Raw genomic sequence first — 27,948 nt, forward strand, 5'->3', positions numbered from 1 at the left:
GGTCCGGCGCGCGCCTGTGCTGCAAAAAGTGCTCTGCTGCTTCAACAAATTCGTGGCCGCGGGAAGCCGTACTGCCACCGCATAGATGGCGATTGCGTCCTCGTCGGCAGTACCGCCTGTTCACCTGTGTTATTATTTTCTAGTGCGACAAACAGTGCCCGGTATTTTAAGGAAAACTGCACGTCGGGTGAGTTATTTCTGTTTGCGGGAGAGGAGATTCTTTCGGGTGTCAGCTCTCGCATCCCTGTCTGGCCCGGGTAGAGGGGGGAAAGCCTAGTAGCGTGAAGGCATACGCACTCGGCGTACACCGGAGCGCAATGCTTTGTTGGTGTTTACAAATTTTATGTGACAGCTCCGGCTGTAACGCGTTACACTCTGGAGTTTTTGCGCCGAATGCCACTGTTTCTCACTGATGCGTTCACTTTCGTGTTTCTTCGCCATATCGTATTTTCCGAAGTGGTTTTCTTCGTCTTTCGAACACCGGTGGATGCACGGAAACATTGGGTTTTAAGCTCATTCTTCGTGTTTTTATCAAGTTAACAGAGCCTTCAGTGCATTTGTGTGATTGTTGAAATGACATTATGGTGAAAAGTGTACGTCCTAAGTGTATGTCACAAGATTAATTTTCTTTAGAGCTATTTTTTACCGTAGCGCTGGAGGTGGTCTGTCAATAATTTTTAACCTTTGTCACACTGGTGTGCGAGTTTTGTGTCGCTTTCTGATTCCAGACAAGCCTAAGAAAATGTGTTACTGTCGCTTATTTACTTTCATAATTTGAAAATATACGCTGAAATCTTCCCCTGTTTCATTTAATATCCTGTAGTAATCGAAAATAGTTTCTCGATTTGCGTGCGTAGGAAAGGCAGTGTACTTCAACATATTTGTGTTTTTCAGGAAAATTAATATGCATCGACAGATGGGTTCTATAGCAACCATGGATTGTTAATGTTTGCTGGTGATGAAGAGCAGATATGGCAATAAATTTCTCGGCATCATTTGCTGCTTACTTAGCAGCAGGACTGAAGGTTCCCAGACAGTTTATGTACTGTATTGCTCAAGGTAAGAACATAGAAATATCCGCAAATTATCTTTGTGTGATGATCTTAACGGCTGAACAATCTACTACAGCTTCCTTTGGAGTTTGTGAAACTCTTGTAACAGCACACTTTGCAAATCTATTGTTGCCCTTCGTCTGTGGTGCGCTTTGCATCAGGGATCTAAACAAATTTTAATGCATTAAGTTTTGAACCACAACTACACACTGTGAAATGAGCTGGAGAAGAATAAATGTAGCATCGCGTCAGTTGACCACAACGAGCGGTCACTGCCTATTACATCTTGTCAATACCGATTTGTGATAGACCTCATTTTCGCTCATTTAGTGGCAGTCTCGCCGATACAAAAGTCCTCGACATTACCTAGTTGCAAGTATTGAAATTATTTGTAAACATGATCGTTTTTCTTCTGTAATACAAAATGCAGAATGTGCTTCAGTGCTGAATGCTAAAGCAGAGAAAATTTCGCATCCCATAGTTGCCTGTTCACATGTTTTGTTTACTTTACCAGCTCTATTGTTTTATTAGAACAGTCTTCGTTTTTCTCATATGTATGGTGATCCTGCATCAGCACATTTTCATATCAAAATGAATTTTCCCAAACATGTAGTGCAATCGTTTCTTTATTTCTGCCTTTACAAACCAAAAGCTATCTTTTTTCCTTCTGAGTCTATTAATGACAGTGTTTCATGTACTGCAGTGATTAAAATCAAAACTCTGTAATACTCCCATTAATTTTGGAAAACCTAATAGGCAAAATTGACTGCATTGCATTTCATAAACAGTTTTGTGTAAAACTAATAGAAGTCGGAGTTATGTATGGTTAGAATATGGCTGAACCATTTAGTGTGTATCAGTGTTTACATTGCTAGGCCAGTTACTGTCTAGCCACTAAAAGAGGTAAACATCGAGAATCTTTTTCTGCAGATTGAAATTGTGTTCACTGGAATAGATTTTGAAACATTATTGAGCAATTGATGCAATTTACATGTCAAAATCTTTCAGTTGTTTAAGTGCTTCAATACAAATTATCATAACTGCATTGTCTTTCAACACCTAATTTGCACAAAGGACTATTTGTAGACATACTGGTAGTTAGTTGGATTGGCTCCTGTCACAATAATACTAGGCCTAACCAAATTCTTCCTTAATCATAACTATTAGGTTAGATTTTATGTGTCACATTTCTATTATACTAATCTAAATAAAAATTAAATATATAACAACATTTTGAACTTTTGATATTTACTGGCAGTAATTGATAGGTTGTTTACAGTGGTAGTAGGCCTATCCACAGTCTGTTTTAAAATGCTAGTTTGTGGAAGTGATGCAGTGAAGTTCCAAGTCTCTATGACTTTTCTGATTCCAGATGCAGTCATTGGAAATATGTAGTAAAAATGTTCTACAACATTAGCAAGTGTTTCACATATCTTATGTGTGAAGCAAACACTTAAGTTATCCTAAATCATTTGCCAGCAACTAATGTTTACTCAACAGAGAGAACAAACTGTTCTGATGATATCATTCTTGATGTTTGTCTGTTATATGGCAGTGGGCAGAAAAGTGTATTTCTGCAGTAATTATCTCTGATCATGGTCACAGTACATATCAGATTCACAGGACCAAATGATCCATGCCATCACAGCTTTCATGGTCTTAATATACTTATTCAATACTTTTCTGCAGATATGAAATGTTGAGATCACCTTAGACCAGTCAGTATAAAAACAAAACTTCCGTTTTGAAAGTTAATAGTACCCAAGGCCAGTAGCTGTTATTAACAGAAGAGCATGAAGCACAGAAAATATCTGTCTGAAGGTGTGATGGGTGTGATGTTATCTTTGAATTTGGATATATAGTTTTCAGACTTGAGTTACATTTTTTTAGTTTGTTGAATTTATAGTAAATCATGTTAGAATAGCAGTATTGTCTGAGCCCAGGGAAGTTCTGTCCATGTTGTGTAGCTGTTGATGTCTTTAATCTTCTCTTAAACTGCATCTTTTACGGAGTTTCCTAAGTTCTCAGTAAGCCATCAGTTCTGACACCATGCAACTCAATGCTGTGTTTCTCTTTGGAGCATGTAGCCATATTTTCAAATTAATTTGCAGTATGAAGGTAAACTGACTTGTTCCATCATTATGATTTATCATGCAAATGATCCATGAAACATGAAACTGACTGACTAAGTAGCAGCTTTATTCCTTACCTAATAACATCAACTTCGAAAACTGTCGTAACCTCCAAACTGCAAAAATTTCATTTATGCTATGACATCATTCTATTGAAATACAGCTGTGTGTGTTGTTAGAGTGTCTTACGTCTTCATTATAATGCAGAGTAAATTTCATTTTCTGATCAGTTTACTAGTGTACGTGTATAACTTGTCGTGTTATTCCAGTGTTATTCCAATGTTAATATGTACTTCAGCTTTTCTATTGTGTGGCTTTGCAGTTAGTAAACAATGTGATTACATCAAAATGATTACATATAGGTAGGCATTTCTAAAGTCGCAGAGAAAACTTTCCTTGTTACTTTGTGGGAGGCACATTTGAAATTAGTAATTGTTATTTATAATGATTGCCTCTTAAAGAGAGCATTTAACTTGAGTTCCTTCGTAATAATTTTTTTGCGATTTTTCTCTGCCATGTTCACTGCATGTGTCTTCTGTTGCTTTGTCGTCTGCTTTAATCTGGAGGTTTCAAATTTATGTTTTTTGTTAGTATTCCTCAACTGTCCCAATCTTTTATGTTTTCTGTTATTGTGCATAGTTGCTTGACATCACATTTAATTTACTTTGTCCACTTTGTTTTTCCACTGCCTGAATTTGTGACTTAGGTACTTTTTCTTGTGATTCTGTTCTTTTTGACCTTTCTTCAAAACTGATAATTATTTTTATTATTTTAAACAATGGAAAGTGCAGGGTGGAATAACAATAACATTATGAAAAGGATGGGTTGCTACTCACCGCATAGAGGAGATGTTAAGTTGCAGACAGACACAGTGAAAAGTCTTTCCATTGTGCCTGTCTGCAACTTAGTGTCTCCTTGATAAGGCGAGTAGCAGTCTATCCTTTTCATAATACTATTATCATTTTAAGTGTTTGTGTAAAATAATACATAGACAAGACATAATAATTCTGCTAGCTTATGGACAAATCCTTCTTTAGAGCCCCGCTCCCCCAGCTCACACACAAACACACACACACACACACACACACACACCTGTACATTGCATGGGCATTGCAGCTCGTCTTGCATAAGAGCTTCAGTGTTGATGACACAAGAAGTCAGGTTGGACATTGTAACCACACAGGTTTGTTTGTGTGCGTCTTTTTAAGGTATCTACTTACTTGTCCACGGACCATTTAGTACAGTTGTAGCAGACGTGTCAGAAACACAGAAATAATATGCACATAAAAACATTAATGAAGTAGGATAGGATAAGGTGAGGATAGGGCGGGAAGTCAGCCATGATATAACCAAAGGAACCTTCCCAGCATTCTCCATAACAAGGGAAACCATGGAAAAACCAAATCAGAATGGCCGGACAGGGAATAAATGCCAGGCCTCCCAAATGTGAGTGCAGTACATTAAGATTGGAGTGACTACCTTGCTCGGTACATTTTTGGAAGGGGAATCACAAAATACATTGATGACACTGTGATTGCAATATGCACAGATGAACAAGAAATTTTGGGTAAAAAAGGAAAAAAAAACTGCTCCAGAAAAGTGAAAGCTCATGAACTAATTGCACTGCAAAAAGAGCAACATGTTGTAGATAAATCATGAAACACTGATACAAAGCATCAAAAAATAAAGCACACAACTATGTTATGTGGCACTGCTAGTACATGATACAGTGTAATACATGAACACACAAAAAGCTACTGACACTAAAACCATCATAATTAGGCTCCCTTCCAGTGGGGGTGTGTTATAATGCATGTTAAATTCAGGAAACAGGAACACAACACACAACAGCAGAAAACAATCTTTGCAAAGACACACAGCATAGATGGTTCATGAGTTGACAGAATTAAAGGAACTCAACAATAACTGATGGCCCAGTAATCACATAAGTAAATAAATTCATTTACATTATCGAAACATTATATGTGATATGTGATAATGAATTTAGATTGTCTTCAGCACTGTTGTGAAACATGCCCCATACTCTCACATTAAGGCTCAAAAAGTTGTAGGTCATGATAACATCAACTTGGTTGTTGTACCAACTCAGCAGTTTGGAGTTGGATTTCTTATTGAAATATTGTTTCTTTATTTGTAAACACATTTCAACAAGAAATCATTTTAACTCTGATCGATAATCCATTTCCATCTGCAACATCTGTATGCAAGTTGGCAGTGGCTCACATGCATTTGACTACAAGTTGTTCTAACTTGTTAAATGGGGTCAAAGTAAATGTTACCAGAGACATCAAACAAAGGAAATATGTTCATACATTTTAATGGAATGATTTGAAAGGTAGGTTTAAGTGCTCACTATTATATTTCATGCATAAGAAATGGATGCATGTGGTGGAAAGAAACTGGAGTTTGAGTAGGGAAAAAAAGAGCAGATGGCATACGAAATCCATTTACAGAGTGAATGACTTCCTTTTTACATTTGTTTTTACGTTTCTTACCAGAATGGTAGTTTTTATTTATTTAGCTTTGCTGCTGTCCATTGTTAGTTATTCTGTCATAGCAGCCAACTTGCTTTCAGGTGTTTTAATAGCTGCATGATAATAAATTTAGATTGTCTTCATCACTGTTGTGGAACATGTGCCATACTCACATTAAGGCTCAACAAGTTGTAAGTCATCGCAACATCAACTTGGTTGTTATACTGACTCAGCAATTTGGAACTTGATTTCTTACTGAAATAGTGTTTGTTTATTTGTAAACAATTCTTTATATGTTGCCGTAACAATCTGGCTACAGCTGCGTGTAGAATTCAGTATAAGTGAAAACCAAAATATCAGTCATCAGAAGGAGCTTTATTCAGTGTAAGCGATACAGTAGACAAGAGAAAAGATAAGGGTTTTCTTTGAAGCAATCTATCCCTGAATGCTTTGAATTTCATTTTCGTAGGCAACTTGGTCTGTTTTTCTCACATAAAAGAACTGTTAGACTAATTTTCAATGTCATTTTCCACTGTTCTTGTAGGCCACTGTTCAATGTGATTTCTAACAATGCCTTCCAGTACATATTCTCCGTCATGAGATATGCAGCCAATAATATGGAATCATTGAAAAGAAGTGCAGCATTTAGTCACTGAACACTAGAGTATTGCACATAGAAAACAGTTCCTTAACCATAGAGCAGAAACTTATACTCAGTAGTGTGGGTTGTATTTTCTACAAGCTTTCAGCAGAAATGGAACATTAAGCAACAAGCTTCAAATTGTGAAATTTAAGCTAAAAGACTTCTTGAGATACACCTGTTTTGGGTAAGAGATTCATCCAATTTTTTCGTATTTGATGTATTGTATATGTACATAATATGCACCAAAATACTGTCTACGTCTGCACCTATATATATACTCTGGAAATCACTATGAAGTGCGTGAAAAGGAGTACCTCCCATTGTACTAGTTAGTATGGCTTTTTCCCATCCCTTAAATCATAAATTTTATAATACTTAATATTTGTTAGTGTCTTTGCTATTTGAATATTGGTCCATATAAATTATCAGTGTTTAAAAACTGCAGTCAAGAGGAAAGAAAATTCATTGTTGTGAGATGCTCAGCCTGCCCCCACCCACCCCCACCTGAATCTCCCGCTACATTTTCAGGAGCTTCTTATGGCATTATCTTGCTCCCCATACCTGGATTTCTCAGGGTTGGTTTCCTCCCCCCCCCCCCCCCCCACCCCCCAGCCACCCACCCTGGGGACACACCTTAAGCTACTTCTATCATACATCTGTTGATGACTCTCCATAAAAATCAGCAATACAGTCGCAAATTTTCTCAACACCCCTTAGAATTGTAGTTTGATAATAAGCTCAGATGTGATGCTGACTTGCCACCCCGTAGAACTGTAGTTTTGATAATAAGCTCAGATGTGATACTGAATCAGAGATGTTCCAGAAATAAAGAAATATTGTATCTCCATACCTGCCACAAGCCATTACTTTCAGTATGTCGTATGAGTAAAGTTTGAGTTTGGTTTCACATGATTTCTATAACCTGTACTGTAACGTTTCTAAATTTACCTTGCTACTTTGGTAATTTATAAAGAAAAATGCATTAAATTTGTAACAAATGTTGCCAATAATGAAAGTAGACTTTGAGCTCAATCAATTGCTCCAAACATATTGACATTGTCACTTCACCAACTTGCAGCCAGTTGGCATGTAGACCTAGGGTTATGACGTAAATCAGTCTGTCACCACACGCAAGAATACCCATGGGGAGGGGGCATTATCACACTCAAATTCTATCTTCGTTTTGACTATAAGTATCTTACAAAATATAGAAATTTTTGTTATAATGTAGTCTCATTTGTGCATATTATGGCAGGTTTCGTAATCATTATGTTGTGATTCTTTCCACGGCGAAGAAAACTACACCTACACAGAAACGGAGAGAATGAAAATGTTATGTTTATTCTTTGGTTTGCAGTGGTTTATGCCTTTTTATCCAAAAGCTATCATAATGTAGAATCAACATTTGGATTGTTCTGAAACTGTCTCATTCCTTGTCTCCAGTGTCTATAGCTGTTCCTTGTATGTACAGCATAAATAGTAAAAGATTTTTGGAAGAAAAATCATTTATCTTTTAGTTGAACCCCATTCTGGCTTAATCTAAACTAGATACCATCATTTTCTTTGCTATTTGTTTAGAAATATCATATATATTTCCTTGTTGGCTTTCTTTTTGGATACATACCACTTTTGCAGAATTTCACAAAAATTGATATTTTATTCATGAGAGTTGCATGAGTATACTGTAACTTTTGCAGATGAAGTGATTGTATGTGATTCTACCTCTTTGGGATGTTACAATTTGTTTCTTGCCACACTGAAATTGGTGATGTCTTCTGCCAGATACTATATGATGTGTAATTCCATGTTATGGACAGTATTAGTCAGGATCTGCCCAGGTATCACAGTGATTTTCTCACCAGTAAATTGCTTCAGCTGTTCAATTGTGTGAAACTGTCTACCTTACACCCACCATTTGAACGCACACTGCAAGAAAAAGTGTGGCACGCCAGAACTGATATATTATGGGAAAATATATTACTGTAACTTTACCAAGTTGTGTGCATATGTGTGGCAAATTGCCTGTCTTGCTGGAAGCAGACCTTTGTATTTTGGGGAAAGGCCAGCTGCTTGGAAAATGTGTTGTAAGTTCGCAAAAACATATCAACTCATACCCCAGTCAAGAAACACAGAGCCAGTAATCGGCAACTGGGGGATGTGTTCCAGACACCAACCTCTTCCACCATGAAGATGTTTGACTTGAATAGTGGTTGTATTGCTGGAGCCCAGAATTGTGTAACTTGAGATTTGATGAGGCCAGATAAGTGACACCACCTCATCTTTATCTGCGCCAGGCTGTTCCAACTTGGCCCCGTGAGGCACAGGTGCCCATGAGTGCCTGACAGCTCACCTGTTTATAAGCTACTCACCGGACACCCGTACTGAAACTCGTTCACACCTTGTTCTGTCATATGCGTCCATCCTTGCCCACATGAACTCGGCTGTAGCATAAGGTCACAAATATGGCCAACTCCTTGTAAGAACTCTTTGCCCACCTCTCTCTGCAGGCATTTGACGTGGAACAGCCTGATCTAAAGAAAATAGAAACTGCTACAACTATTCATAGTGTTCCAAACCTTTAGTAGATACAACTCCTGGCACCAGGTAATCAAATGTTAATCCTCGTGCGAGCATGCTTTTGTACAAAGTGCGGCAGCCACAAATAACAGTGTCTTGTACCATTCAATTTTGTTGTTTTAAAATTGTGAGCCCATATCTATTCCTTCATTATTGTTTCAGCTAACACTGTGATAAGTTGTGTTGTTGTATGTCTGCGAAAGGAGTAGTAATATAAAATAAGCAGTGAGCTAGGTGAGAAAAAATTTACGATCCGTGCAAGAAAACTACCCAGATTCCTAGCTAGCAGCATAAATCCACAATAAGGCAGTTATCTATGATATAATTAGCAATCAAATAACCAAATTGGCTGGGATCTGAAGCAGTTGTGCTGTTTAACACTTTGAGTGGATCATTACTGAGTGGTAACACTTCTGCACAGCAATAGGCTGATATAATGAAAGTTAATTTCATTATTGTGTAATTAAACAGTGATCTAGCTTTTATAATGTAAGCTTATTTTATCATTGTTTAACTGAACTATGATTAAACTGTAACTTTGCTCATAGCTTTTTACCTTGGTAACATAAAGACAGCTATTCTTGATGTGTAAGAAGTACACCATATGCTCAATCGTATTATGAAAATTGTCACACCCATGTGAGGGTTAATGTTAATAAGTATGCAAAATGATACTTTATTTAATGCTGTATGGTGTCATACTCCTCATTCACTGTCTCACACAAAATAAACAACAGCGCCAATACAGTACTAATCCTGCCAATAAACATCATATGTGATATGTTGTTCCAATAACACAGTCATATCGTATTTAGTTTCATTGTCATGATTGTTATTTCCTTATTTCAATCCAACAAGAACATTGTGAGTGATTAAAATGGAAATGTTTCAGACTACTGTTGTGGTATCCTCGTAAAACTGTACAGGAGGCTTTTCATTTGTCTTGTATAGCACATGTCATTCAAGAGCAGAATACAAAACAGGCTTGCGGCATCTCAGTTTGACGTGAAACAGTCCAATAGATATTGTTTGACAGCTCAGAATTGATTATTTTGTCTTATTGAGGGAACCTATAACACCCCCCCCTGCTTCCCGGGGTTTGCGAAATTACAAGTTGACAATGACCGTGAATTATGAATTTTGACCCGCGTCGGGATAAGGCATCCGAATCCGAAGTAAATAATGATTATTCCATGGGAAACAGGAGACGTTATAACTTGATCGTTATTGAATGAGTAATTTGGGAATAAATTTTGCCAGTGGAAATTTTTCCAAAATAAATGATTAAGTTGTAAAAGCAATTAAAAAATCGGTCGCCAGCTCAACTGATGAGCGACAGTACTGTTAAGTACGTGAATAATTGTGTCAAAAATAAAGTTTACCTGTTTGTAGTGTAGCAGATGGAACAGGAATTTTTACGTAAGTGCTGTGTCAGGCTCAGTAGTCATATAAAACAATGTCATAACAATCTAATTACACTTAAACATTAATTTTGATAATTATTTTGTTCATAATTTGTCAGCTAAGTGCAATACTGACAACACAGATAATTATCTATCGAGATTTTGAATAATGGACTGTCATTTTGTCTTTAAAATTAGGTACTTTGCACTGTTTAATGTACTGATAATGAAATATATTGCCAATAATTGATTAACTATGTTTTGAATGATAATAATTCGTTAATTGTCAGGTGGAATAAGCTTTATAGTTTCGTGAAATATCCTTGAATTAACTTCAGCTGAATATGCATTGAAATAAATCTTAATAATCAAATTTATTACTTCAGTCTATTATTAAGTTACTACGGTTGGCGTAAGCTTATTAAGTGCAACAATTAACTACGATAACCAGTCTGAAATTTACTCTTCACTGTCTATGCAAATAATGTGATTATTAACATATTTTCTCTTGACAATGGCAGACACACTCGGTTCAATAAGGGAACAGTTGGAAGGAACCTACTTGGTGTTCTTGTCGGGTGGAATGTAACTGCAACACTTCGATTATAAAGTGCTTGTTATTAACTGTTCAACTTCAGAGAAAAGCACAGTCACTGGCAAGCCTTCTACAATTTTATCCTACGAAAATTACGTAGATCTTACTTCCCTTGTTGTCGGTGGATCAACGGAAGTCCACGGCAGTGAGACAATGTGGCATCGGGCTTTTACTGTTGGGACCTGAGCCCACCACTCGCTTCACATTTAAGTCCTCGTTTCTTCAGCTCTATGCTCATTAATCCATAATAACTTGCCCGGCCATGCTTCCAGATATGCCGACCATTACTTTCCCGTCGTACTTAGATCCACACACTAGCCGTTAGATGTAACACAGCTAGGACTAGCAGCACTCGACTGTACTTCTTACTCCGAGCACGGCATTACTGCTACTACTACCCACTGGCGCGCTCCCTCACCCAGAGGCGCGACAAAACAATCTCTCTGACTTCAATGTTAACTAAATATGCCCCGACTTGCCAGTGTTAAATATTACATAATTTAAACATAGTATTTACAATACATATTTGCACTAGACAATACATCGTATACAAACAGTTTCATGTGTTAAATAAGCGAAAAAATTCATGGCAAGGACTGCATTGTAGCATTACAAAAACCGTATACAAGGTAGAACAAGAGTACTGCTGTAGACATTATTTTTCTGTTTTGTTATTTCATTGTTCTTGTTAACTTTTCAAGATATAAAAACATATTTATCACTTTCTTTTTCCTTTATTTTGTTACACATCAAGGAAACTCGCAATGCCAGATTATCAAATTACCTATTAATGGGCTGCAGGAAGTTATGATCTGTCATAGCCCGATAGGCAAGTTTTTGCACAATTCCTGTATTTCTATGGTGAACACATTTGGTACATACATCATCTAAAATACATGACCAAAATGTAACCAGGGATGTAGATTTATTAATTCATGTGTTTATTCTCTCATAATTCATCCTGCATAATTTTCCATCATTTCTTGATAGGAAATCCTTGAAACCTGTGGCTTAAAGTGCAAGTATTCCATTTCAGTGACAATGTCATGCAGGCAGACCTATTCTTGTGTCTTGTCACAAAGAAAACTGCAAGCAAATTTCATCTCTCTGGGCATACAGTTCATTCATGAGCAAGTGAGGGATACAGCAAAACAAACCTTTAAAAAATGCTGAAAGAAACTTTGCAAGAGTTTACTGCTTAAATGACTGTGGCAACTTCCCCCCACACAGTTCCATTTCTGATGTGGTGACAAAGCAACAATTCAAGACTAGAGCTTGGTGCAAAGTGAATTTGTATGGAAGACTTCAAATGTTGTTACAGCTTGTCACAACCCGGTGTTACCAGTTAAAAGAGGGGCATTGACAATTTTATTTTCAGTCACTATCACAATTAAATTTTACAGCTATTATTGGTTTCAATGTTTAAATAATCTGTAGATAGAAGTCTTACTGTGGCTCTTGATTCATGGAGCAAAGTTGGCCAGCAGCCACATGCACAGCTGTTGAATGCTACATAGATGACACTGATTGAAAGCCACAGTGTGGTGGGCAATCGGCAAATAACTTAAATGCCAAATGGTAGTAGCTGTAAAAATTATTTTCATTTGTTTGTTTTATAAATAAATAACAATCGCTGATACTCCATCGATATAAGGCAGATTTTAAACATATTACTTATTAGTCATCTTTCATGTGTAGAGAAATTATAGAGTTGAGATTTATCTGTACATTTGTCAGATTTAATTCATAATGAGAAGAGGGAAAAAACCATACTGCTTGAGTGGGAATAATTTCCCTTACATTATTTTCTTTCATATTACACCTTTATTTTATATGTTTTTCTCTGATCTCTCCAGTTGTCTTTGCAGTGTCTACACCAATTTAATTTTAACAACAGGCCATATTATTTCAATTTTTAACATCAGATGGTGGCCACTGGTGACAGCCCAACTGCCCTTCGTCTGACCATAATCCTCCTCCTTCCCATCTGATTATACCATTGCAATCTGACTATAGTATGATTAAAAGTACGTGTTAAGTTGACACTTGAATATTGGAGCTTAATGTGACTGTCAGAGAACATCACAAGTGAAGTCATTGAGGTCACCAACAGACCACATCAATGCATCATTTCAGTTCCAGATTTTTAGTAGTGTGATGTACATGTGTAATATACTATTTGTACATGTGTAATACACTATTTGGCACTGCCTAACAGCCTATTAAACTGTCTGTAGTCACACTAGGCAAAAATCATGTTCTGTCTGTGTTTGCAGCATGCTACCTGGTGACAGAACTTTATGTGGTACACAGCTGACAGCGAATTTGGCAACACTCTTGTGCCATGTGGCAGATGTCAAATAGTTTTAATTACACCGTAGCAGCACAAAAACACAAGTAGCAGTTGATGACACTCCTACTTGTGAATCTCTCAGAGAATATTGTGTGTATTATTTCTTTTCAGTTTCCAGCCGATAATATTTATATGTAGCCTGTAAATTTTTGTAAACCTAGTTATTGTGTTTTGTTTGCAAGGAATTTTTATATGATTTCTATCATTTTACCTTTCTCTCAATTGCAGATACTGGAGCATTGTATGTCCCATATAAAGATGGTACTGACAGGCAACAAGCCCAAGCTGGACAGTGGGCTACAGGTCCACTGCAAGATGGAACTGGTGGCTACCATCCACAGCAACAAGGTGGTTCATCAGCTTCAGGAAGTCCTCAGCAGTCGTGTGGGGATCCTGAGACTGTGGCACCTCCACCACCACCAACACAGCCCCCACAACAACAGCAACAAGGCACAATGACATCGCCTGTCCCCTCCCCGTATCCACCACCACAGGATGCTACAGCACCACCACAACAGACACCCGTAGAGGATGATCCTCAGCAACATTCCCCAACACAGCAGCAGCAAGGGACACCACAGCAGCAGCAGACACAGCCTCAGCCACAGCAACCCCCAGCATCACAGCAGCCAGCTCCTCCACAACAGCAGCAGCAGCATCAAGCTGATGTTGAACAGCAGCAGCAACAACAACAACAACAACAGCAGCAACAGAGAGTTGTTGCAGCAGCACAGTGTTTCCCACAAGAGTTACAGCAACAGCAGCAGCAACAACAACAACAGCAGCAGCAGCACCAAGTTGATGTTGAGCAACAGCAGAGGGTGGCTGCTGCAGTAGCAGCTGCTCAATGTTTTCCCCCAGCAGATATGCAACAGCAGCATCAACAACAGCAGCAGCAGCAGCAGCAACATCTGGCATATGCGACACAACATTATTTCAAGGATCAGCGACACACACCAGGAATGCCACCACATGTGCTCACGCCGAGTGGCTTTACTGCCCTTCATTACTTGAAGCAACCGGGAGTGATGTTAACTTCACTTGGTACAATGGGCATGGGAGATGGAAGTGGTGTAGGTCTGGGGACGAGCATCACTGACGGGACAGGTGTGGGTGTCGGTGCAGTTGCATACCCAAATGTTCAGGTAGATGTGCGCTCACTGCCTGATATCATCCAGCAGCAACAGCAAGCCCAGCATCAAGCACAACAACAACAGGCTCAAGGTCCGGGAACAGGAAAACCGGGGCGGGGAGGCAATGGTTCGGGCTCAGAGCTCAGGCTTTTCAAGTGTCTTACGTGTGGCAAGGACTTCAAGCAGAAATCGACACTGTTGCAGCACGAACGTATCCATACTGACAGCCGCCCTTATGGTTGCCCCGAATGTGGAAAGCGGTTCCGACAACAGTCCCATCTGACACAGCACCTACGCATCCACGCCAATGAGAAGCCTTACGCCTGCGCATACTGCGAGCGCTCCTTCCGGCAACGTGCCATCCTCAACCAGCACCTGCGCATCCATTCGGGTGAGAAGCCTTACCGGTGCCCGCAGTGCGGCAAGCACTTCCGCCAGAAGGCCATCCTCAACCAGCACGTCCGCACACACCAAGGCGAGCGCCCCACTACTTCTAGTCCTCCTCACGATAACGCCAGGGCAAAGTTGGCCGCGCTCTTTGAGCTCTTTAGTAGACCGAGTCTTCTCCCTTTGCTGGGCGGCTCGTTGAAGATCCAACAGCCCGATTAAATGTAATTAACAATAAGAGATAAGAAGTACTGTGTCGTTTCAATTTTTGGCTGCGTGTCCATTCCGTTCTCGGAAACTGTATTCCAGCTTGTAGTATTTTGTGGGATCTCTCTTTCCTGTTTGAGATAACAAGTTCATTTAACATAGACTGGAAGAGAGATATTTAAATTTGCTTTAGTGAAACAAATATCTCATGAGAATTGGATATATGAAATTTATTTCGTATTTTAAAGCAGCAAAACCTTGTTAACTTTCTCAGGAACTTTTTCCTGATTTTTAGTTGCTTTTTACTGGTGCTGAAGAATCTCAGTGGAATTTCCAAAGCAGTGTAGTTCCAGTTTGTACCAGGTGTCATGTAAGAGGTCCCTAATCATATTATTGTCATGTCTGTAATGATTGGCAGAATAGCTATATTCATCAAACACGGTGTAAATCTTGTCATGCCTAACTGATATAGTCAGGCACATTCAGTCTTGAGCCTTTGGATCTACAGCAGCATATCTCTCTTTTATTGAATCCTTTATCACATTTCTCTTAATTAACTCTTACAGAGAGGATCGATGCCTACTCACTATAAAGTTGACACATTGAGTTGCAGACAGACACAATGAAAAGACTGTTACACATTAAGGTTTTGGACAAAGCCTTTGCCAGGAAAGCAAAACACACATGCATTCACATAAGCAAGCACATTTCCTAGACACTTGATCACTATCTCTGGCTGCTCAGGTCAGACTGAAACTGAAATCCAATCCATTGTGGAGTGGGGAAAGGGGTGGGGGGGGATAGCAGGGTACAAGTAGGGGAAGAGGAAACAGTGCTGTCTGGTGGAGTGTGCGGGGACTAGAGATGGCAGACAAGGCTGTCTGGTTCAGCATCAGGAGACTGTGCGAGAGGGAGGGAATGGAAAAAAGGGAGACTAACAGAGAAGGGGAAAAGGTTGGCGAGTATATTGGCAGAGAACAGTGCACAATAAGGATGGGGACGTGAGTTGGGAGGAGGTGATAGGACAAATGCGGCAAAAACTATTTGGTAGAGGGTGTGGCGACAGTAGGTTGCCATAGGCCTAGGCTGGGATAATTTTGGGAGAGGAGAATATGTTGGAAGGTAACTCCAAAGGTTAACTCCCATCTGTGCATTTCAGAAAAGCTGGTGGTGGAGGGGAGGATCCAGATGGCCTGGGTTGCTAAGCAGCTGTTGAAACCAAGCTCGTTATGTTCAGCTGCATGTTATGCAACAGGATGGTCCACTTTGCTCTTGGCCACAGTTTGATGGGGGCTATCCTTATTGGTTGATATCTGATTGGAAGTCATAGCAATATCAAAAGCTGAACAATGATTGCAGGAGAGATGGTACACGACATGGCTGCTTTCACAGGTGGGCCAGGTAGAATAAGCCGTGACAGGACTGGAATAGAAAGTGCTGGATGGTTGGATTGGACAGGACTTGCTCTTGATTCTTCCACAGGGATCATATCCCTGTGGAAAGGGTCAACCAGCTATCCACCAGGGTGAATGACCACTGCCAAACTGTGGCTAAGAGCAAAGTGGACCACCCTGTTGCACAACATGTTGTTGATGAATGCAACATGCTTGACTTCAGTGGCTGCTTCACATCCTGGGCCATCTGTATCCTCCCCTCTACCACCAGCTTTTCTGAACTGTGCAGATGGGAGTTATCCTTACAACACATTCTCAACTCCCAAAACCGAGCGAGGTGGCGCAGTGGCTAGCACACTGACTCGCATTTCGGAGGACGACGGTTCAATCCAGCATCCGGCCATCCTGATTTAGGTTTTCCGTGATTTCCCTAAATCGCTCCAGGCAAATGCCGGGATTGTTCCTTTGAAAGGGCACGGCCGACTTCCTTCCCCGTCCTTCCCTAATCCGATGAGACCGATGACCTCGCTGTCTGGTCTCCTTCCCCAAACAACCCAACCCAACTCCCAAAATCATCCCGGACTCAACCTATGGTAACCTACTGTCTCACACCCTCCTCCCAACAGTTCCCTCCCCTTCTCTCGTATCACCTCCTCACAACTCACGTCCCCACCCTCCTTGTGCACTGCTGTCTGCAAGTGCACTAACCAATCTTTTTCCCTTCTCTGCTCCCCTCCTTTCTGCTCCCTTTTTCCCCTTCCCTTCATCTCTCACAGAGATACTGCGCTGGGTAGCCTTGTCTGCCACTTCTACTCCCCATACACTCCGTGAGGCAGCACTGTTTCCTCTTCCCCCACTTGTACCCTGCTGTTCCTTCCCCTTTCCTGCTCCACTATGGATTGGATCTTGATTTCAGTTTCAGTAAGGCCTGAGCAACCAGAGGTAGCAGACCTGTGTGTGATGTGTGCTTGCTTGTCTGAATACATGTGTATTTCTCTTTTCTAATGAAAGCTTTGGTCACTAATTCAATGTGTAACAGTGTTTTTGTTTCGCCTGTCTGTAACTCAACGTGTCATCCTTACAGTGATTAGCGATCTATCCTTTCCATAATTGTTGATATTTCAACCTGAATTTTCCATTTCTGTTAATTAAGATTTATTGGCTGTGCCTTTACCTACATTTCCAGACCTTCTCTTCTTGCATCTCTTCCCCCCCCCCCCCCCCCCCTCTCTCTCTCTCTCTCTCTCTCTCTCTCTCTCTCTCTCTCTCTCTCTCCAGCAGAAGCACTAAAGATTCCAAATACTCGGGACTGTGCCTGTCAATGTTTCTGAAGGCCAGCTCGGGATTTCCAATCTGTTTTTTGGATGTGGTTATTGTATTTGTCAATATTAATTTTGAGAGATTTTTTTGTTTAAGTAGTAGAATACATGTGACAGATGGGTCCCTTACCAATCCATGAAAACTTGTCACATAAAAGGATTCATCCTAGGAAATTCACAAGCCATTTGTCAGTTGCCAGAATGTTGGCAAGTTGAATGTCATCATTTAATTAGAAACACTTGTATCTGTGTATATCAGATAACTGAAACATGCAAGAACATTTCTCAAGCAAAGGTTTTCTTTCATAAAATGATACAACTATCTGTTGGCAAGCGGTGCAATACCCACACAAGATTGTTATTTTCTTATAGATTCAAGAAAGTGAAAGAACTGGATTGCTTTCTGTAGGGAAATATGTTGTAAAACTGTTAGTAGCTATTATTTTCCACTTCATAACTTTCTAATTAATTGCTGCACAAGGTTTTGTTGTCCTTATGTCATTGCATGAGTCAACATTTATAAGTGGAACACTTATACATCATTATTTTGTTTATTTTACAGATGTGAGTCCTCATTTGGTGTTCAAGAATGGTATGACGCCTACCCTGTGGCCTCAAGATGTGCCATACCCACCTGATGCTGAGAAGGATGATGCAGCTTCTACATTTGGGAATCCTGAAGACGGCAGTGTGCCACCGGACCAGGCTCGTAGCAATGGGCAGTGTTTTTCTCCTGACAGTGCTGGCAATGTGCAACAATATCAAGCATATTTCAAGGATGCCAAGGGTATGAACCATTCAGTGTTTGGAAATGGGGGTCCTGCAGGAAACTTTGGGGCACTTCAGTACTTAAAACAGGGTCAGGTAAAGCCTGGTGGACTGCTGCCCGATGTAATACAGCACGGGAGAAGTGCAGGGATGCCCCTTTATGTGCGCTGTCCTATTTGTCAAAAGGAGTTCAAGCAGAAATCGACATTGCTGCAACACGGTTGCATCCATATAGAGTCCAGGCCATATCCGTGCCCAGAGTGTGGTAAGCGGTTTCGACAACAATCTCATCTCACACAACATCTTCGAATACATACAAATGAGAAGCCGTACGGCTGTGTATACTGTGGTCGAAATTTCAGGCAGCGGACTATCCTCAATCAGCATATTCGTATTCACACAGGTGAGAAACCATATAAATGTGGACAATGTGGAAAAGACTTCCGCCAGAAGGCCATTCTCGATCAGCACACTCGTACACATCAAGGTGATAGGCCGTTCTGCTGTCCGATGCCTAACTGCAGGCGGCGCTTTGCGACGGAGCCAGAAGTGAAGAAGCACATAGACAACCACATGAATCCACATGCTGCGAAATCTAGACGTGCTAACACGGCGGGTGTTGGTGTTCTGGAAGCAAAACATCATCCCGGAGCCACAGTACTGGGAGGTGAAAGGGGTCCTCCAACTCTGCTGACACGGGGCATTCCACCCACAGCTGTAGTGAAGCCCGAACTGTATTTCCCACAGTGTTACGCACCTACATTCAATCATCAGCCACCACCGCCCCCTCCTCCGCCTCCACCTAATGCCCAGTTTGCCACACCACAGGGTGCCGGTGGTAGCATAAGTGGTGGGAGCATTAATGGTGCTACAATCAATGGTAACACTATTAATGGAAACAGTATTAATGGTACTACGATCAATGCAAATGCCATCAATGGTAATACCATTGGGGCTGCTAGTAATCTCAGCAATCTCAGTGGAGGCAGCATCACTGCCGGTAGTCTAAATGGCGGTGGCATTAATGGTGCCAGTAGCAGCAACAATAGCACAAATAATAATCAGAGTCCTGTGATGAATTCACCTGCCCCTGAGTACAAGTCTGTGCCCCCACAAACATCCAGTCTGCCGGCCCAGTGACTAGCGGCTGCCCTTCTCTAGCCATCGGGACCCGGCACGCTGCCACATTTTGCTGGTAGTGCTGCCGGACCCATCAAGCATGAGCCTTGTTGGGAAATGTCCCCCTGTGCTGAGAATGGGCAGGGATACTATGAAGTTATACACTCTGTATGAACTGCTCAGTGAACATTTCACTGTAAAAACTGTTTGACTGAACTTTGGTTGTGATACAACCAGTAAAATGTGTTTGGGAGTCAATTAGTCCCACTGTACAAAAAATGACAGCTCGATTGACATCGTTATAAATGCCGGTTACTGACCAGTCCTAGACTGATGATATAGTATGTGATAGATATTATTTGAAAAGATTTTAAATTGTTCATACTTGATAGAGAAATAATTATAATCACTTGAACAATATTGTATAAATATAGTGACACAGTAGTTTATTAACAAAGTGAAATGAAAATAGCTCCGCTATATATTAAAAACACAACACATATATAAATAAATAAAAATATATATATATATTAAAATATATACATAGATAACTTTTATATTAATACTCTACTAATATTCCTTAATACAAAGAGGTTGGAGATTGGAAATAAATGTAGATAATATATTTTAAATGTTTTGTGTAAGGTGCTGATATAACTGAGAACTGTATTGGGCAGGTAGGTTTGTATCACAGTTTTATAGTACATACAGAATGAATGCAGTTGTTACGAATGTGCTTTAGCAGGACTGGTGTGATGTATTGAATTTATAACAGCTTTCTTGAAATGTTTCTCTTTTTCACTGTTATAAATGCAAATTAAGGCCTAGATATTTTAAATGTGGTTCTACATGTTTTATAATCTGTTGTGTTATTCATGCTGTCTTCTGGGTTGGTTGACCTTTTTTGTGATTATCTGGCGCTTTTCCATAGAAAACTAGTATGTGATATTAGCAGACTGGTAAACTTCTGCTGCCACTAGTGTCGTTCTTTGTTGATTCTAAATCATTTGATGATTCTTCAGAAGAGTTAACTTGGTAAACTAGATGTTCAGTGTACAATGTTAATTATCCCTTGTGCTTCAGAGGCTCAAAGAGTGAAATGCAAATAATGGTGCCTGATATTCATATTACACACCATGTCATCCATATAATGGAGGCAAAAGTTATGGAGATAGTGTAAGAACATACCCTGGGGAAAAACGTGAATCCTTGTTCTGAAAGCAAATTCTGTTACAGTAGATGAGTAAATTCCTGTTTTTGTATTATATTTATCTGTATAGCTTTTGAAGTGATAGAAATTTTGTTGAAGGTTCAGTTAACGTAGAAAGATTTCTTTAATTTTCTGGCAACATTCTAATATGCTGTTGAAACTAACATCACAGAGAGTGAAGGTGCGAAAGATCTGATAATTCTGAAAGGATCCATCCTGTCCCCACCATTTCTGTTGCTAATTATTTATCTACCGTAATTTTAATCTGCAATTTCTTCTAGCTTGTTTGTATTTTTAGCTGATAGAAATTTATGAGGAATCATGACCTGCCTGATTTTCTGTTGGGGTTGTCTCCCTTGGGAAAGCTGGCTTCATCATGCTTCTTGAGCCCTCCCTGCCCTATATTGTGGGACACTCTTCATCTGGCTCCACAGTTGAGACCATTCCAGCTTGGCTGACTGTGAAATTTATGAAATTTTTGAGCTTTGTTACTCGTACATTTTAGTTCCAGAGTTACTGTACTGGTGTTGTTGAACACAAGTTACTACAGGACTTACCAGCAAGGTATTACTGCTAAACAGAAAAAGTATGTGATCTAAGGTTTTGAGACAGTTTAGCTTAAATCGTATATTGGTGTGGTCGAACATTGTTTTTGCGTCATTAGATGGTGATGATGAACAAATTCATCATTGATATATCATGGATATTCAGTGATGAAATTGTAAACATTTTTGAAAATTTAATTGAGAAAAAAAACTTACATGAATTTGAAGGGGGGGGGGGGGGGCAAATTACTTGTAAACCGTCACTGCAACACAGGTGGTAAACAAAATAACTGTCTTGAGCACTTCAGCCTACTCTGTTGTGAAAGCTAGTTATTAACAATCAGTTAATCATTAAAGCAGAAAATCCATAAGAAATGGTGGAAGTGGGTGCTAGTTAATCTGTCAAGCTGTGGTCGTAATTAATGAAATTTAATGACAAGCAGAAAGATAGATACAAGTAAGACAATAATACATTGCTGTAGCCTCACGTTGGCTTGTTATTGTTCATAACAAATGTGCCAGACTACTTCCATGGCACACTGTGTTATTGTTGACTTGCATGAAAGTTTTAAAAAAAATTGTGCTTGCCATTGTAGATTCTTGGCAATTAAGATCACTGTAAGTGTGAACAGGAACTTTACTCACTGTAGGCAGAATAGACACCTTTTCTGTAAATACCCTGTCCAAATTTAATAAAATCTTTCTCCCCTCCATGTTTATAAATTTCATGTTGTTTCAAGTTGTGTCTACATTGTGACCATTACATGCCTTCATACAGATAACTGTTGTAACATGCATTTATTGTCCATACTTTACTGGTATTTTATGGTGTGTAATATGACTTAACACAATGTTTCTTTTGGGATACAAAGACTATAATGAAGTTTACAAAACAGTCTGCACATAGTGATTCTTGTAAAACATTTGATCATAGTCTGGAAGAAGTATGTTTTAAAACATTGTTAATAGTTATTAGGGATATTTGTTGTCAGCAGTTTTTGTCTCTTGTAATGGCTGTGAGCATTTTACATTGGCTAAATGTAGTAGTTGCAGCCTAGAAGACAGTTGTACACTTTTTTAAAAAAAAGAAGTCACTACAGTAAAATAAAATATCACCTAAGTAGGGCTGTGTTATTTTTTCTCGTTGTAATTGTGACAAATACAGGTAGAATAAAAGGTAGTTTATGTTTCTGCATAATTCAGAATCCTCCACATTTTAGTCTGGAGATATTAAAATAATACTCATACTTAAATATGTAAATGTTATTCTAACTACAGAATAATTTTAAACTTTTAAAGTTTTGCTGAAATATATGTTTGGTTATACAAACAGGGTCCTTAATAAGTGTATACCAATGCTTTGCATATAGATCTGCTGACATTTAAAACTAAAATTATAAATTTTTATAAACAGTTCTATATCTGTCAAATCTTCATGGAACAATCCTTTACTTTTGTGTGTATTTATTACAAGTGTCCATTTAGGACATTGATCTTTGTGTATCCTTCTGATAGAACTCTTTTTGCCCCCTTTCTTACTTGAGTCTCAGTTGCACTGGCTTTGTAATAAAAATACATATATTTTTCCACAGCAGTAACTGGTAATGAATGTTTAAGAATTGGGGGATACTAATTAAAAGAGAAATCTGGATTCCTCCAATGAATCAACTCCACAGCCATTAAACTGTCGTACTAAATAACGAAATTGAATTTTCTAATACAAGTGGTATAACTGAACAGAAGATTTTGGGTGCATATTTAGACATTTAACTTTTTGTGTATCCAATTTCCAATTCTAGAGCATTACAGTGTTGTGTCATTTTATCAGAGAGAACATCACTACTGTAAGTCTGAATTTTACACCTTTCGAGTATACTGGTGGTGTAATACATAGTGATGTATTTCATGTAGTTGGAAATCAATTCTATGTATTAATTTGTTGAATTTGGTTTGTTAAAATTCTCCCAGTAATTCACAATGAACAGTAATTTCTTAACATTATAAAGCTTGATACCGTTGTTCACAAATGGAGTAAAATAATGCAGATTTAGGGGCTATCCCAGTATTAACATGGACAGACACTCAAGACCAACGAAGAATCTGATCTGTGTGCAGATATTGTTGTCATAATTAAAGCTGGAATTTTGAAGGCCAAAGTTACTGTTCATATTATAATAATGAGTGACTGAAAAAAGTTGCAGTACCATAATTTCATGTGAATCCATGTTCCCTTAGAGCAGTACATGCCGTAAGAATTCAGGTAACAGCTGTAATGTTACTCCAAGTAACATATTGTGCTTGCTCAAGAATTCAAGGTAAGAAGAAAACCATCCTTTGTTGTACAGGCACCATATTTCAGTTGTCACATATTTATTGCTTATGGAAAATGCTTTGTGGGATACGAACAATGGTATGCATAAAGACAACAACATTCAGTGTAGCAGGAGGGCTGATGAGAGGGTAGGCTGGCTTAGCTATCAGCTGGAAGAGGAGGAGGGGGGGGGGGGGGCCTTGGGCATGTGTGTACACAGGATGCAGGCACTCATCCTGATGGTAAATGAAAATGTGATGGCTATACAGCAGTCCTCAACACCTTGTTTATATGTTCATCGATTTGTATGTTCATCTATTTATATGCCATCTATTTGTGCAAAATGGCAATAGGATCGAAAAAACACAATAGTAACAACAAATTCTTGTTACTGAATGTAATGGCTCCTGTACATGAAAAAGGGAGAAAAAGAATCTAGCAGAATTTCTCAGCTGTTATAGTAGCACCAGGGGAGGGGGGGTATTTTACCATGAGGTATCCCAGTCAAGCAAGAATTTCTCCTTTTAATTATACATTATTATCCTAGAATTCTTAAATAATTAAGAATTTTGGAAAAATGTTGCTGATGGTATGAACCGTGAACACATTGATTTTGGAACAGTGTTACTTTATCTCTTTTGACGTTAATTGCTAGATGTACCTTCAGGTTGACATCTTCCCCTAAACCAACTTGCAGTTGTCTAGTTTTTACTAGTACATATAAATGAAACACTTCTGATCTCATTGGACTGAGAGATCATAAGTCTTTGTTTAATATTGATTTATTTCATGACTTTTTGCAAGAGTTTCTGTGCACAACTAAAATGGAAATATTCGTTCCTTCAGTGAAGTGAAGCCGTTATATAATCCACAGGTTTTGGATGTGTCATGTCAATCATACACCTTGTGAGAAAGAATGTTTGATAATCTGGAGCATGCTTGGAAGAGAATATAAGTGGGCTTACCAATGAAACAGATAGTGAATTGTTCTTACATGCATATATATATCTTCTCTCTGGTGCAGTTAAATGTAACATGGAAAAAGAATGAATACAGATTAGATATTTGTTTTCTTATGTGCATAGAAGTGGAGATATATTGAAATAAGTTTCTCATCTGTTGGTTAATTATATGAAAGAAGTTCAGTTCACGAAAGTGAAGGTGTTAGTTAGAAGTTGTTAGTTAGGTTGACATATAAATATTTTGGCTGTGGAGTTAGATTTCATATTTTTAAAGCTACTAAATCTTAGATGCATTGGATTTTCAAAGTAGTAGTAATTGGTTTGTTTACTACTTAATGTGTTACTGTCAAACATATTTATTTCATTTTTCGCTTAAAACTGTTGTGTGTACAGCAGATTTATTTTTATTTTGCAACATATTTGATATTTTATTGCAGTTTTCTTGAAAATGGTGTTGTAAATAAGGATGTTTTATGCAGTGATTTCACCATTTTCTGGAAGTCATAAAGTGCTCTCTTGTATATTTGCCATTTTAGGATGGATTTTGCAGTAACACTATGTTTGTAGATAAGTAATATGACAGTTGTGTATTTCAGGGACATGTGTATGCCATTGCTTATTAGCATTTCTAGTTGTGATGACATTGATACTATTGTCAAGGCAGTTTCCAAAGTGTAACCGGACTGATAGCTCTCTGTGATAAGTGCTCTTTCCCCAAATAAGGGAAATTGTGCTGGTGCTGAAACATTGTAGCCGTATTACAATAATAAGTCATTTGGTGCAGCTTTTATAGTTTTGTGATGTGAAAGCATTCTGGAACTGACAGAATGATGTTTGTGGTTTGTAGTTAACTTGCCAGTGCATTCATTGTTGTAGAATACATGTGCACATTTCCAAATTATTTGAAGGACACTGTAAATCTGTGTGCATTTTATATTTCTATATTTGACTTGCATAATGGATGTATTCAAGAAATGTATTTTTATCTGATCAATTTCTGATACTCAAACTTGGGAACTGCCAAGACAATGTATACTCATCCAGCTTGCCATGTTTATGTGACTTTACTGTTTTCTATGTGCAAATTGTTATTTCTATTTTTTTAATAGTATAGTGAACAGTCTCTCTAACAAAGAATACACTTTGTTATACTGTTAGTAAAAGAAACTTCTGGAGGAAAGAGTATTGTGTATGTTTTTGAGACTGATAATTTTTTGTCCATTGTTAAATATCTTCTCTTTATTTCACCCTTATTCTGTATTCAGTGATTGCAAGTTATGCAAATATGATTTAAAAATGCATAGATATTCCATTTGTAACATCCATATTAATAGCATATTTTGCTGTCTATTGGTTACAGTAAAAGTTTTTTGTCACAAGTTAATGAATAGCTTATGTGATGCTAAGTTATTTTAAATGTGAAATCTGAGCATAAATTTTGTTTTGTAAATTTGTTTTAATATGTTGCACTTATTTGACAAAACATCTTTTGTTTAAATTTTTTACACTCTTGTCAGTTGAGGAAATCTAATTTTTTTTTCTGCTTAAAGCAAACCTGTAATTCTTTTTCACTTCTCGTTTCAGTTGTCTACATAAACTTCCATATGTTGCTTTCACTGAAACAGAAGATGCAGTCAGTTTTTTTGTAAGGCTTTGCAACCTCCTAAGTATTCTAATGTTCTTCAAAAGATTTGATCTTGAAGTAATATTTGGGTACTCCATCAGTGCTGTTTGATACTTTTCATTGTAGCTTAAAAATAATACTGGTGCTGAAATATGGGCAGTCTCCCCATTTCTTCACTCCTCTTCAGGCTTGCCAAAAAAAAGGAACATGCATCTAAAACTAAGAAATTTAGAAAGACTGCTGATGTTTTATGTGGACACAGTTACAAAAAATAAACTAGGTTATATCTGATGTCTTCTCTCCACTGTCAGATACATTTCTTTCCTCTGGGGTACAGCTACTTCCAGAATCGATTATGTGATGTACACCACATTTGATGGAAGAACTAGTTTTCTTGCAGAGCTTCTGCAAAATTTTCAAACTTGCCATTTTAGAAATTTTTATGGCTTACATTTTAGATAAGAACAAGACAATCTTATAAGCACTATCAAAGGGTACTTCTGTCTCTTTCCTTTTATTCCCTTATTTCACTAACAGAAAAGATCTACTTTTCTGCAAGCCAGTCAGTATTCTTATCTTGCCAGTAAATTAAAACTGAGTGATGAAGCTGCATTGTTAAAAAGATATTAAGTACTTTTTATTAAAGTTCACTGTTTTAAAACTATACTGTTACAACCAGTGAGTCTCCAACTCTATATGAAGAACAATTTTTTTATATGTATGTATATGTGCTATGTAGACCTTTTGGCACCATTTTATTAAACTTTTGACTCATAAGCAACATTTTCTTGTTTTGTATGTGATAATTTGTCACTCTAGAACTTTCTAACACTTCAACATGTGCATCACATTTGGAAAAGTATTTGCTGATAAGTACAAATGCTCATTTAGTGTATGTATTCACTGTTATGAATAAACATGTTTCTTCTCTCTTAAATACTTTGCTTTGTGCTGTTGTATCACGAGCACAAAAAATTCACAATATTTCCAGATGCCTGAACATAGTTTCAGTAAATTTCACTCCATGCAGTTGCTTCAGATGGCAAGAAGGTCCCAGCAGAATGTAAATAAAAAATAATTCCTGTAGGCCAAGGTGATAAAGATTGAGAAGCAACATCTGTGTCATATACCAACACTCTGTATGATGTGTTTTTATGTATAAAATGAAGAAATAATTTTTGGTACATTTTTGATGTTTATTGTTCTTTGGACTGAGATTTGTCTGTTGTATTATAATAGTAGTGAAAACTGCTTTCTTTTGTTACTGGTGCCATTAATGTTTTATAGGTGCAATGCATTGCTAAAGTCATTAATGAACAGCATTTTGTTGTTTTCCTCTTGAATTGTAATAAAGTAACTGAGACATCTTTATTTGAACATACGTTATATTTAAATTGTCATTTTGGAAAACTGAATGCTTTTAAAGATATCTGTTGTTGAATCACTATAAATTTGTTTTTGTTGAACCTTCCTCAAAATATGTTGTACTTTTATAAAATCAAAGCTGTTCAGGAAGAAAACTGACACAAAAGCTTTTTAAAAAGAATAACAACTTCATGATGATTGATACAATGAAAACAAAGGGCAAAACATTTTTATTACTGGTTATTTTAAAATCTGTTACATGAAAAGAAACACAAAAAGATGTATTACAATTTACATATGCTAGGCATATGCCATAAGTGCATGAAATACAATAAAATGTCTCAGTTGAGTTTT

At 38.1% G+C, this 27,948-nt stretch overlaps 1 protein-coding gene across 1 annotated transcript; it reads left to right on the top strand.

Annotated features, from left to right (window-relative positions):
• LOC124605152 (zinc finger protein 628) lies at nt 1-27,948 on the top strand. The gene is made up of 5 exons (XM_047136633.1): nt 1-187; nt 895-1,059; nt 13,479-13,966; nt 14,033-14,858; nt 18,253-27,948. Exons 2-5 carry the CDS (start codon nt 972-974, stop codon nt 19,596-19,598), a joined length of 2,748 nt encoding a protein of 915 aa, XP_046992589.1. The 5' UTR covers nt 1-187; nt 895-971; the 3' UTR covers nt 19,599-27,948.

This window comes from Schistocerca americana, chromosome 3, assembly GCF_021461395.2.
Source record: "Schistocerca americana isolate TAMUIC-IGC-003095 chromosome 3, iqSchAmer2.1, whole genome shotgun sequence".
In the NCBI taxonomy this organism is placed as follows: Eukaryota; Metazoa; Arthropoda; class Insecta; order Orthoptera; family Acrididae; genus Schistocerca; species Schistocerca americana.